General features: G+C 31.9%; 1 protein-coding gene across 1 annotated transcript; it reads left to right on the forward strand.

The window, feature by feature from the left end:
- The first annotated feature begins 2314 nt into the window (after window positions 1-2314).
- LOC125068710 (xanthine dehydrogenase 1-like) lies at window positions 2315-14656 on the forward strand. The gene is made up of 17 exons (XM_047678000.1): window positions 2315-2360; window positions 4316-4473; window positions 4816-4976; window positions 5262-5638; window positions 5870-6090; window positions 6438-6540; window positions 7283-7410; window positions 8106-8393; window positions 8842-9003; window positions 9236-9364; window positions 9455-9939; window positions 10143-10326; window positions 11825-12020; window positions 12191-12957; window positions 13331-13523; window positions 14100-14213; window positions 14540-14656. Exons 1-17 carry the CDS (start codon window positions 2318-2320, stop codon window positions 14608-14610), a joined length of 3780 nt encoding a protein of 1259 aa, XP_047533956.1. The 5' UTR covers window positions 2315-2317; the 3' UTR covers window positions 14611-14656.
- Window positions 14657-14871: the final 215 nt, after the last annotated feature.

Genomic DNA, 14871 nt, shown 5'->3' on the forward strand with positions numbered 1-14871 from the left:
AGTTTTAACTAGTTTTATTGTTAACAAATTTTCACTGGATTATGCAATTTCCAAATTCAAATTGTGCTGACATTAATTTTTTAAGTTTTGTTATTTGTCCAATGGACAAAATAGAACAGATTTTGGTTCAATAATTATAAAATGAAAAATACACAATAAGTATAAAAAGTGTTAGGTATTACAGATATTGTTTGACTTAAGGAATAAAAGCGTTAATGAACGATAGTTTTTCATTTGGAATTAAATGTCAGTTTTCATTGATATACAAATATATTTATCAAAAGAAATATGTCTTTTTTTAGATAGTAACCACCATTGACCCAACGACATTTAAAAAGTCAGACGGAGTCCAATTAAAATTCGTAATCAATAATATATCTTCAAATTATTTCAATTATGATATGGAAACAGGAAATTCAATAATAACGGAAATAAAACGGTCGAGATACATGAATCTCGGGCCTAATTCTACTAATGAATTGTCACTTTATCAGAAGCGGATCGAAATATAATTTTCCTATTTCACTAACATTAGGATCGGTTGTGGTGTGGTCAAACGTCAGCGACTCCCCACGCTTTTAAATTATTTCGCTATGTACCCTCTATCTTATATTTTTAAAAATATACATATATCCTTATCTTAGACCTATGCTCAATTAGATAGTTTAAGTTTAGACATTTACTTAATGTCAAACAAACAAACATACAAAGTTGTTTCCTTGTTTATAATATTAGTGATTGAATTCATATGTTAATTTCAACCAGAAAGTTATGAAACGACTTTATATAATATTAGTTATTATATTTTAAGTCTTAAGGAAGTAAGTTAAATTATTTTAAGCACGTTAAACCGGTTTACGCATTCACAATTGCAGAGCGTGCATATTTGAAAGTAATACGTACATTTTTGTCGTGAACCTTGTATAATGATATTTAAAAATAAATATGTCCGTTACATTATATGATAAAATCGAAATCATAATGTACTTTATTCAAGTAGGCTTTTACAAGTACTTTTGTATCGTCATTTAACAAACTATATCAAGTGAAGCTACCACCAGTTCGGAACTTTGTTATTTAACTAACATGACTGTATTTATTTAAAATTACAAGTTAAATACAATGTGTGTAATATATCCTGCCTGGAAGTCAACAAGTATTAACTCCACGCTTTTTTATCACCTATATAATCTTGTATCGAATAATATGCCTTCTTTATCAATGTATTTTTTACAAATGATTTGAATTTTATGAAAAGGCAAAGTTAAAAATGTCTGCGGAATTTATTGATATAGTTGTTAAACTTGGAGGTAGGTATTTTTGGAAGCCGGACTGGTTAAGTACCATCCATCGCATTCCAATGATATACGGTAATACATTGTATTATTTTCCAGCTTGAAGGGTCAGTGAGCTAGGGTTACATCCCCTGTGTCTGTATCACAGGGGATGTAACATATAGTACTATTCCAGCAGTGTCGTCTATGGATGGTGATGACCACATCCTATTAAGTGGTCTATTTGTGTTTCCACCTACATTTTGCCAGTTTGGTTAAATAGTGTACAATTATAACATTCTTCAACCTTGGACCTGGTAGTTTCTGAGATTGCGTTCAGTCATATGAAATTTATAATAAAAATATAGATAAATATATTATTAGACACAACGTGTGATATTTATATGAATATTTCTAAAGGGGTATGTATATATTTGATCTTTAATTGGAATGTAAATAATGCAATAAAGTTATTGTGATATAAAAACAGACAATATTTTTTTATTTATTATAGGTCTTTATTATTAACAACCAGTAAATTTTATTCAAAGTCGTTTAAAGCTAACTCGTTACTATTTTTGATAAAGAATAATACTGTGTGATCAGTAGTTTGAACAAAAGTGCTTAAACGTCAGTGCGCATTGATCTGAGGTATAACTAACAAACTAAAAAAATATTTAACCGATATTAACAAAAAAGGCATTGTTTTGTTTATATTTTTATAATAATAGTGCAATTTAAATAATTAGCGTTTGACTCGGAAGGAAGATCGGGATGAAATCTACACAGCGAACGAAAGTCCGTCTCATTCACTCCTTCCAGATAGACATTAACAGACTGTAACTCTGTTATATAATATACATATGCTTCTAGAAACTAAAATCAAAGTACTACTACTACTATTAAAATTTTGATTACCTTATTGACATATTTTTATTATTTGCGTTACTGCACTTTGCATTTGATCTCGTGGGCGTGTGCGGTGATCTAGCGATTTTAAAGAAAGTTGTTCAGTCCACTGACTCACCATTCAGACCGCGGTCATGGATAGAATCAAGTTTCAAGTAAATGGAATCGAGTGTTCGGGTATGGAATTTAAATAATATCACCTTACGACATACAATTTCAAGTATCAAGATGTACTGGTTTTGTAACCACTTTATACCACAAATAAATTTCACAAATGATTGAATTTCGAAGGAATATCTACATTGAAAAGACTTATATAATTTTTACAGGAAATCCGTTTAAAGTTTGTAAAAGAGACATCTAAAAATCTCACACTAGATTTCGTTGATATTTTTTGGCACAATGTTAGATAATAAACTACATTTAAGGATTTATCATAGTTACACCATAAATAATCAGTTACAGCGTGTTTATTATGTAATTCTAAGTGTTATGTGTATCATGTTCGTAATATATAAATCACATTCGCCTTCTAAGAAATTAATTAAAATATATATAATACATTTTATATAAAAGGCGGATGTTTTGTTACACCCTTTAACATGATCACTATCTATACTAAAATTATATATGCGGAAGCAAGTCGGTTACCTTTTCAAGCTTGAACCGCTGAAGCGATTTACGTGAAGTTTGTTATATATTTATTGAACCAAATCATTTATCTTGATATTTGAAATAGACGGATAAAGGATAATAAGTTGTTATATACAAAACTGTCCTTAAACCATTATGGACTCATGGTATTAAACTTTGAGGTTGTTGCAGTAACTCCTATATTTCTATATTACGATGGATTTAAAATATAATTTTGCAATGCAGGGTGCATTCAGGATTCAGTGGCAACAATGAAATTCACAACCAATTCGGAATGACTACTGTAAATGACCACTACAGAGAAATATCAGGAGGAGGCTTGAGACGCATCCTAATAAACTAACTTTGAATTTGACTTTAAAGAAAATTCATTTTGACGATATCATCATGAAATATATTATCATTGTCTGAAACAAAATAAAATTCTTTGACTGTCTGACAATCAATCAATTTCTTGGTAGTAGGGTTTTGTGCAAGCCCGTGTAGGTTCAATCCACTCATGATATGTTCTATGCCAAGCAGCAATACTTGATAATGTTGTGTTCCGGTTTGAAGGGTTTTTTTTATCGTTGTAGTGATTCCACTATGGCGTTTGTCTTTATTTTTAAATACAGGCACAAGTCCCCAAGTTTACAGCGCATACAGCGCTATTGCCTCAAAGGGTCCGCACGATATAATAAAAATAAAAATATATTGGTCAGTTTTTAAATTTGACATACTATGAATTCGTTTTTGATTGAATGAATATATAAAAACAAACTTAATATAGCCTTTGCCATAAAAGTACTAAACAAACAAATATGCCACTTCCGACTCTTTACTTAGGACCCATCGTGTCGAGAGTTTGTTGTTTGATATTGTATTGAGTTTTATATGTTTAAGCTACGAGCTTTTAAACTTTTTTTGTGGTTTTATTATTCCTTTAATAATAAATTGGTGGTAGATACAGCCCACTTATCACATATTCTACCACCAAACTGTAACATTCAGTATTTTTGTGCTCTGTTTTGAAGTACATACAAGTAATACAAACCTAAGTTCCCAGGATTGGTGCCTTATGGTTTTAAGGAATCATTAATATTTTTACGGCACCAATGTCTAAAGGTTATGATGACTAATTACCATCCGGTGGCCAATATGCTCGTTCGCCTACGTTCTCACGAAAAAAAAGTGTATTATGTTTTGTTTAAGTATTTATATTCATTTTATAGTAATTATAACTATCATTTTTTAAGATCAAATATGAGTGTAACGTTCAGAGTCACGTTTGAAAATAAAATATATTTCTTGCATTAATTTTTTTAGGTTAGTTTAATGTAATTTAACACAAAGTTAAGTTAAATAAAATTTTAATAATGCAATCATTGTTACGAGAGGACGTGTATACGATCGGTGACGATAATAATCTTGTTTTCCTAGCTAATAATACAAATGCGAATAAGCGCAGTAAGGAATATAACGATAATTTACGTTTTTAGTGGGGTCCGAGGTTAGCTCCACGACCACTCTCCTGGACTACCTTCGTAATACGTTAGAACTCCGTGGCACTAAGTACATGTGCTTGGAAGCCGGATGCGGAGCTTGCATTGTTACTGCCACGAAGGGCCATGGGGAAGTTCCTCAGGGTATTAATGCGGTAAGCTACTACTGAAGCTATTCTGAATTATCGAATATAATAAAGTTCCAAGTTGTATATATTAACCTAAAGTAATGTAATCCCCTATTAGGTTGAGGTCTATACTCCATTTGAGAGAATGTTTCGCATTTATTCCACTACCCTGATCAAATTCGGGTTACAAAATACACATTTGCAGAATTCCATCCACTAAAAATCAGTCGTCGTCACGATATTTTCCTTCACCGCCGGGATGACATTTTAAAACTTATTGTCAAGGGTTTGAATCTACAATTTAACAAATTTCAATTCAATCTGTAGGGTCGCTACAAAATATGTATTAATACAGATTTTTGAAATTAGTGCATGGTGTCTGTGACGTCATGTCAAGATTGGGATATTACGACGATAGAGAAAATTGGTAATCGTCTCGACGGTTACCACCCGGTGCAGATAACCCTCGCTGCAAATAACGGAACACAATGTGGCTACTGTTCTCCAGGATGGGTCATGGCGATGTATAGGTAAACTAGTTAAGCATTAAATGGTTTATATTTTTGACGTGAGGAGCTGGAGAATCTCATTATTAAAATTTATTATTAAGATATATAATTGTACATCGAATAAGTATGTATAGTTTATAGTAAAACATGTTTTATTGTAATAGTGTCAAGTTATTAGTAAAATATGAAATTAATTAGTTTTGCTGAGGACAATCTTAATCTCTCGCATAATTTAAATTATATGTAGAAATATTTCTGGCCCTTTTTCTCTTTAAGTATATTGAATCCTATGCACAAATGTTTCAGTCTTTTGAAAACTAAACAAATGACAATGCTTGAAATTGAACAGTCGTTTGGTAGCAATATCTGCAGATGTACAGGATATAGACCAATCCTAGAAGCCTTTAAGAAGTTCGCCTCAGATGCACCCGATCCACATACACTACCAGATATTGAAGACTTAAAACTGTGCGATAAAACTGGTGAAGTTTGTGTAAAAAGAAATTGCGAAGACAGCGATTGGTGTTTTGTTTCTGGAAGTGATATGCAAAGTGGAGTCAAAACTATTAAATTATGGGATGATAGATACTGGTACAGAGTTGAGACGCTGACAGACATATTTGTTATATGGGATACAAATGGTGTCCAATCCTACATGTTAGTTGCTGGTAACACAGGAAAAGGTAAAGGAAATATCAAAAGTAACACAGATTTAAGTTAATAACAAAGACGAAAAGCGACATCGAACATATTGTCAGCTTTTTTGGTAGACTTTAGATTGGTGTGTATATTTATTGTATATCGTTGATGGATTGTAATTTTAATCTAGCAAAGGTTTAAAAGCGCTCGTTAGAATTGAATAAAGTGATTTTTTTAAATTGTAGAATACAATTAATGAGTATAACATTTTGCAGGTGCATATCCAATATTAGAATACCCTAGAATACTAATTGATATATCTGGAGTATCAGAGTTGAAAGGATTTAGCATAGATCAGAATTTGATTATAGGAGCTGGAAACACGCTTACTGATGTTATGAACATCTTTACGGCCATGTCTACACATGAGGATTTTGAATATTTAAACATTCTTAACGATCACATTAAGCTGGTTGCTCACATACCAGTTAGAAATGTAAGCTTTCTATTAAATCGAATATTTTAAATGTCAAGATTTATTTTATATAATATGTGGTAGCTTCTTTATCATTATTACGTGCAGAGGCTTCGACGTCTTTATCGTTCGTGGTTCTTGCCTTTTGATTTGCTTGCCGATTCTGCTTACTAAAATCTACATTCTGAACCCATATTAGCATTACGTCTAATAAAATCTATAAAATGACTATTCAAAAGTGCTTCTAAAAGCCTAGTCGAATAAAGTATATTTTAGTTATGGTTTTGAATTTGCTTCATAAAGCAGGTGGTGAATATGTGGATATCGAAATAAGCGAAAGAAACTTACTGATGCTAGATTTGTTTCAGTTGGGAACTGTAGCTGGAAATTTAATCTTGAAGAATCAACATCATGAATTCCAATCAGATATTTATCTTATTTTTGAAACAGTTGGTGCCCAAGTAACTATTCGTAAGTAGCCTGCATTTTTTCTTACATAATTTGAGCAATATATAGCAATAACGCGAGGGATGAGAAATAAAAATAATTTTAGTAACAATAACCAATATTCTCCAAAATGTTATTTTTAGTATCGGTGTTTATATCAAAACAGCGTTGCCTTGCTTTAATAAAGCAACGCTTAGACTAACTGCTTTCGAAATATCATCTTTACATTAAAATAAAAAATATAATATAGATACACAAGATGTGTCAATTTTTCAAATGTTCGCATTTAGTTCACTCTAAAATGTATACATTTTTTTCTAATGAACTAAAAAACAACTGAAATGGGTTCACAATAGGTATAGAGAATATTATGATGAAGAATTCGACAGATCCAATTATACCATTCTTAGAAGTTGATTTTTATTTTTTCTTAAAATGGTTCTAACCTCAAGTATAACCGATCGAATACAAAATGAGTTATCAAAAAAACTTTCGTTAACCTAAAAGTTTTATTTGAAAACTCCGTTCAAAATTGTTCACTTGACTCTCGAGACTCAAGTTTAACGAATGTATGATTTTATTATACATATACATATCGTTCACCTAATTCTGAGAGTGAATGATTTTTTATTGTTTATTTTCAAAACTATACCAAATGTTGTATTTTTTAAATATATTATATAATAAAACAAAAAAAGGGTTCTTTTTGATGAAAAAACTACAGTTGAAAAACATCCCAAAAGCAAAAATATACATATATTTCCAGTATACGCTCCAGGGGTTAGTAAGATAATAACGATGCAAGATTTCCTTAATGAAGATATGACCGGCAAGATCATATTAAATATTCTCTTACCCCCTTTGAATGCTGCTCACAAAATATCTACGTTCAAGGTAAGCTATTGTAAAACAATTAAAATAAAACTAATGTCTAAGAGCCGTAGTGCCGATGACGGGAATCTTATTCAATGATTGTGAGTTCTAACACGGGAGAGCACCACTGAATTTTTATATCATTATTTTTTGTTTATAATTTATTACGTGGTAAAAGAAACAAGTATGAGAAAGCCTGAACGTATATGGCGGATGAGAATCTGCAACAAGAATATTCCAAGCCTACTCCTCATAAAAAGGAGGAAGAATCAGCCCAGTAGACATTTATAAGCTGTTCATTTACTTTTACTTTTTTAAATAGCTAAACAGGACACGCTTAATTAATATCATTGTGTAATGGTACATCTTGTATTTCGATTTTCCATATTTTCCAAATTTAATGCAAACAAGCAATGATGGCCTAACAGAAGATCATGGGTTCAAACCTGGGCAGACACAAGGGAACACACAAGACACATGTGCTTAATATGTGTTCATAATTCATAATTCACATCCTGGTTGGCGGTTATGTTGAAGATCAGGAGGAAACTGGCTTGTATTGAATGAAAATCTGCAACATGTGTACCAGGTACCAACCCGAATATGGACCAGTCTACAGATGGAATTCTCTCAAGCATTTCCATCAAAAGGATATAGAGGATCCAGCATTAGAAGACTTAATGTATGTTACTTTAATTATATTTTCTTATTATCAGATAATGCCGAGATCTCAAAACGCGCATGCAATTGTCCATGCTGGCTTCAATTATAAATTAAATGAAGCTGGTGTTATTGTGGATAGTAGGATAGTGTATGGAGGCCTTTCTTCTGTATTTACAAGAGCTTGGAAAACCGAAGCATACCTTCGCGGTAATGCTTTGTTCAAAAATGAAACATTGCAAGCAGCTGTAAGGGTATTGAATGCAGAGCTCGTCGTTACCGAAGAGCTGCCCGAGCCTCCTGTTGAGTACAGGAGGCAAATAGCGTTGTCATTGTTTTACAAGGTGAGACTTTAAATATATAAGAGGTTAGATTTGCTATGTATATTATAAAGGTTGTAACAATTTGTATTTTTGTTTGTATGATTATTCTCTCCAGTTGATTAGGATTACCGTCAAGAATAATACTAATAATAAGAAAAAGTTTATACATAACATAACGTAACCCAGACGTACTAATAACAAATCAAAGCACTTAATAAATAAATCATCATAATATCAATAATCATTATTAATATAATTATTTTGATGTTCATTATTCAGAATCATCTGCCTAGCAGCATTGCTATAGGTATTTTGAAAATAAGGTAATAATAATGTTCAATGTGGTTCAATAGACTTAATTCCTCTTTTTATTTTCTATTTTCTTTTATGCGTGGTCATAACCATGACCGTGATGAAAGCTTGTAAGCATTGTTCCTATACAATAGGTTTACGATATAATTGGTTTCAGGGTCTCCTGTCATTATGCCCATTAGAAACACTTCATCCTCGGTATTATTCTGGAGCCGTCAAGATACATGAAACACGGCCGGTGTCGGATGGCAAACAAGTATTTACAACTAACCCTACGATTTGGCCTTTGAATAAGCCATTTCCTAAGCTTGATGCATTAGTAAGTTACTCAGATATCAACTACATATATTTATGAAACAGACAATATGCAAAAAATACGATATATCCAAAATCATAATAATAAAACTGTGAAATGAATCACCTGTGTAACATTAAATACAACCAGTATCGAGATAAGCTATTTATCGAAATTTACAAACCACAATTATTTTGACTATAATTGTAATGTACTATTAATAGATAAAGTAGGTTGAGGTTAAATTATGTTTCAGATTCAATGCGCAGGAGAGTCTCAATATACTGAAGATGTACCGTCTCTTCCTGGAGAAGTATATGCTGTATTTGTCCTTTCTACAGTAGCTCGCGGTAAAATAGACAGTATCGATCCTAGCAAAGCCTTGGTAAGATTCAAGATTTGATAAGACTTTTAAGATAAATAATGTTTTATTGCCTAAGTACCTGAAGCTGTAAAATTTATTCCAACTTCCCAGAGAGAACACGGAGTTATTGCTTTCTATTCTGTTTCTGACATACCCGGTCAAAATACTTTTACTCCACCCGTACCCCTATTTTTCCCAAAAAACGAAGAATTGCTGTGCGACGGAGAGGTTAAATTCTTTAATCAACCGATTGGAATTATTGTTGCTGAATCACATAAGTTAGCTGAAAAGGCAGCCACAATGGTCGAAGTTAAATACAGTAATGTGAAAGCACCGGAGATAGATATTCATGAATCTATAACTGACCCAGCTAAAGTGTCTTTAGCAGGATCGTTCGAAGCTACAAAAGTGGGTACTGATGTTTCTAAAATAATAAAAGGTGAAAATACTATTTATGGGCAATACAATTTTACTATGGAAACTCTGGTATGTGTCACACTTCCAACTGAAGAAGGATTACTAGTGTATGCTGCGAGTCAATATATTGATATGGTACAACGCACTATTTCCAGAGTATTAAATTTGGAACAGAACAGGTATATTTATACTAACTGATAGAAACTTTTTTGTGATGTAATGATTTAATTAAATTAATATTTTTGAATATAGTAAACCATTCAAATATTATTATAATAAGTAGTATTTTTATACACATTTTGAAGATTGTAAGAAACCCTATTACAAGCTATTACTTGAGATATAGATATATTTGTAGATTTCAACTATATTTTTCTTTCAGGATTGACGTATTCGTGCGACGTATCGGCGGTGGATACGGCTACAAAATATCTCGGGCCACGCAAGTATGTGGAGCTTGCGGTCTTGTGGCGTTCAAACTGAACAGACCTTGCCGATTTATTCAGCCCCTTACCCATAACATGAGGGCTACAGGAAAACGAACACCTTGTACTTCTTACTTTGAGGTACTGTAATTAAAATAATATTATTAGCATTGTCAATATTCCCATATTTTTATTATGTTTGTTGATTTGAATTTAAGTATGTGAGAATTTGTTTTAATTGTACAAATAATAAACGTAGATGTGCAAAATTATTATCAGCGTTGTATCTTCTTATCTATGAAGGTCATTTTAATTTACGGATTATTTTATATAACAAATGATGTAAAAAACTGCTTGACAGCGCTTGTTATAAATTAAATACGATGTAATACTTTATTTGATGCGGTATTCATATGTAGATAGGTATGTTAGATTATTAATTTGCATTGATAACAAGAGATTTAGTCATGTCGATGTATACAGTCTCATTATTCACTACCTATTTATTTGTAGAGTTACACCTCGTATGTAGTTATGACTATTTATCTATATATATACATACAATAAAATCATATGATTTTTAGATTTTTTGTCAGTTTATCTATTTGTTCGTTACCGCTAATCTCGGAATCGGTTTAACCGATTTGGATGCGATTTTCACTGATTTATACCTAGTAACCTTGGGGTAACATGTAGCATTTGTTTATTGTTTATCGATATGTTATGGAACCAGGGCCGAGGTTAAAACCTTTTCAGTGTTCGTGGTCACGGGCAGACTGCAAAGTGCTCGAAACGTCGGGATGTTAAAATAATTAATATACGCGATTAAATCCGTTAAAAACTAGTTTTATTTCAATGTGTAATAATCGCGAACATCTAATACAACATTAAATATAAATGGGTACGGCGCAGATGATTTTATGTTTATACCCGAGTTGCTTCTCATTCTAAAAAAAATGATTACTTCAGTGTACACGGCTAGCTTTATCGCGTGTTCGCGACTGCAAAAATCTATGCATTAATCCCAGACACTATGTGTAATATCTTGTAACATACACTAAGCAGTTGGACTAATGCGGCATAACTTTTTAATATTACAAGGTTAAATTATAAATTTAAAACGTTCGGTTGTTTGTAGTTTAATTTTTATCGATGACAAAGCTTAAATAAATGGTTTATCAAAAAATAAATAAATCATAATCCATTTGGGAACTACAATGCCGCTACAGACTCAAAGATACACAGATATGTCAACCGTATAATTCCCCTACTTTTGGGGCTTAAAATCACGCGAACGGAGTCCCGGGCACCAGCTAGTCCGTAATAAAACAGATGCGTTTATATTATGTTGATTGGTCGTATTTTTTCCATTTGATTACACATGAGCCACATAGTAAACAAACAATGGGAATTGAAATTTATTTTCTATGTTTTACAGATGGTAAATAAAATATACCAAATTAATTAATTTAGCTTACTTATTATAATCAACAAGATCATCATAGTTATCTCATCAGCTCATTATTGCCATGTTAATGATCGCAATATTCTGTTCTTGTTTTTCAAATGTCACCGTCAACACCTACTAAATATGTTTTACGGAAATTGATTCGTATGAAAAATATTGTTTTTTTTTTAGATGGGTGTTAATATGAAGGGGGAAATTCAATATATTAATCATGACTTGTACGATGATAACGGTTACATTACTAATGAGCCTCTAGTGTCTCTCGGCATGGAATTATATTCTAATGTGTACAAAAGTGAGGCGTGGACTCATAGATCGTATAATACTGTAACCGATACACCTTCAAACAGTTGGGTCCGTTCTCCCGGTAAGACTATGACATTTTTAAAGGAAATGATTAAATTTATTTCTTTTTTTACAGTTACTGTTTATGTATTTAAATCTTAATGTAAAATCAGTTGAATAAGAAAACCAATTACATTGGCACAATTCAGTACAATTTAATTTAATTAAATAAATGTTCATTGTATACTGCAGGGTCTTTGGAACATGTAGCGATGGCAGAAAATATCATGGAACGGATAGCTTATGAATTAAATTTAGACCCATTAGAAGTCCGTCTATCAAATTTAGATCGTGAAAAACATGGCTCTATTCAAGAAATGTTAGATACCTTGAAAAGGGAGTCACAATATGACGAGAGAAAAGTTGCAGTAGATAAATTTAATTTAGAAAATAGGTGGAAAAAACGTGGCCTAAACTATTCTTTCCTAAGATGGTCTCCAGAAACTTCTGTATCCTTAGATGTGACCTTGTCGGTCTTTCATGACGATGGCACTGTTGCTATCACTCATGGAGGAGTTGAAATGGGTCAAGGTATAAACACAAAGGCTATTCAGATATGCGCATATTTCCTAAAAATACCAGTGGAAAAAGTTCAAATCAAGCCAAATGATACCATGATAACTCCAAATAGTTATTCTACGGCTGGTAGTATAACTTCTCAAAATGTTGGTATCGGAGTTCAACGATGCTGCGAACTACTGCTAGCAAGACTGGAGCCAATTAGGAAACAATTAAATAATCCAACCTGGGAGATGTTGATACGGACGGCATTTGAAATGAACGTTGATTTACAAGTACATGGTTTTGTAAGTGTAAAAGATACGCAAATATATAATGTATACGGGATAACGTTGGCTGAAGTTGAAATAGACGTTCTAACCGGAGAATGGGAAATAATAAGAGTTGATTTAATAGAAGATGTCGGACGAAGTGTTAACCCTGAACTAGATGTTGGTCAAGTGAGTTATTTTCATATTATGTGTTATACGTGTAGTTCTTATATCACTGTTCGAATCAGTGCGTTAAGTATACAAAAAAACCCGTTATAAGCTATTTTACACAGAAAAGTTATTAGATTAATATCTAGTATAATAAAGAAACAGTGAAAAGAGTTTTACTTGTACTCGCAGTGTCACCAAATACAACTTTTACTCGTACTACTACGAGTAAGAGGGTTAGGAATTAATTTGCTCATATATTATCCGTAATAAATCTTTAATTATATTAAAAATGCTAAATAATTAAGGCAAAGTAGAGTTTAATTTAGCCCATTAGCAATTTATAACACGGATAAACTTAGTTCATATAATTTTATTCAGATATTTTTTACAGGTTGAGGGTGCTTTTATTTTTGGGGTCGGTTATTGGACAACGGAACGATTGGTATTCAATCGAAGTAATGGAGAACTGCTAACGAATCGTACTTGGGATTATTGGGTTCCCCAAGCAAGAGACATTCCACAAGACTTCAGGATATACTTTAGAAAAGGTTCCTTCAGCAATGATGTCATTCTTGGCTCCAAAGGTGAGGATGCTTTTATAAATTGAAATATTGTTGTATAGTATTGTGAGCTAAAATCGACCACAAAATATTATTTATTAAAGTATTTATAAGAACATTTGAGTTTTTTGTCAGTTTCGCAAATTATATCTTTATTTATATTCAGTCAGAGACTAACTATGTCAACGTAACTTTGCTTGATCAAGGTCAACCCTTAGACATAGGTAGACTTAGGTAGACTCTAAAAAATTTCGAAAATATTACCTTGGCTATAGATAACCTTTAAGGCTAAGTGTTATCTTATCATTTTATAATATATGCTAATAAAAATATCTCTTATCTCTATTTGTTTATTAATAAAGTGTAGTGTTTTCAAAATGAACTGTTTGTTATGGCATCAAAGTCACATGCATTTAATTCCTGTAATTATTTTTATAAATCTCAGATGAGGCAGATGTGGTCTTTGAGGGAATAACGATAGAATCTAGCATGATTTCAGCTCCATTCAGTTAAAAGATGACCATATTAATAATAATTTTAAGTTATTACACTATAACTGGCTACTTTGATAGGATTATTGATCAACTTTGTTAATTTTAGGGACCGGTGAACCTGCAACCTGTATGGGAATAGTAATTTCTTTCGCAATGCGAGCCGCTATGGCAGCTGCTCGAGAAGAATCTGGTATTCCTAAAACACAGTGGTTCCAAATAGGTACTTTTTTTGAATAAGTTGCTAAAAATTTAAAATAACTATAATAAATAAAGAGGGCTTTGTGCAGGCCCATCTGGGTAAGTACCACCCACTCATCATATATTCGACCATCAACCAACAATACTTTGTAATAAAATAGTGTTCCAGTTGGAAGGGTGAGTAAGCCAGTATAATAACAGGCAAACATAACATAACAATACAAGGGACATAATGAGTATACCAATTTTATAAAATAAATTTCTTATTATTATTAATAAATAATATAATAAATAGTACTAAATATGTTGTAACCGAATTGTAAATAGTTTAATAGTTTATATTTTCAGATGGTCCCTCCACCGTTGACAAGATCGCCTACTTCTGCAAGAACAAGCTTGAAGATTTTAAATATTACTAAAATATAAATAACGCAAACTGCGTGAAGAAAAATTACTTCAATTTCCTATCCTTCATTATCCAAAGTATAAAAATCAAATAAAAAGATTCTAGATTTAAGTAGGCTCATAAAAGCATTCTTAATTCATATGTGTGTTATACAGTGTTGAATTAAATGTAAAGCTACTACCAAATGAATACTGTTATGAATAAAGAGATTAAATTAAAAAAAAAAAAATGTTTAGATATTGTGAGCATTTCTTTTGAGTAAGCTATAGAAGTA

This window comes from Vanessa atalanta, chromosome 14, assembly GCF_905147765.1.
Source record: "Vanessa atalanta chromosome 14, ilVanAtal1.2, whole genome shotgun sequence".
Taxonomy (NCBI): domain Eukaryota; kingdom Metazoa; phylum Arthropoda; class Insecta; order Lepidoptera; family Nymphalidae; genus Vanessa; species Vanessa atalanta.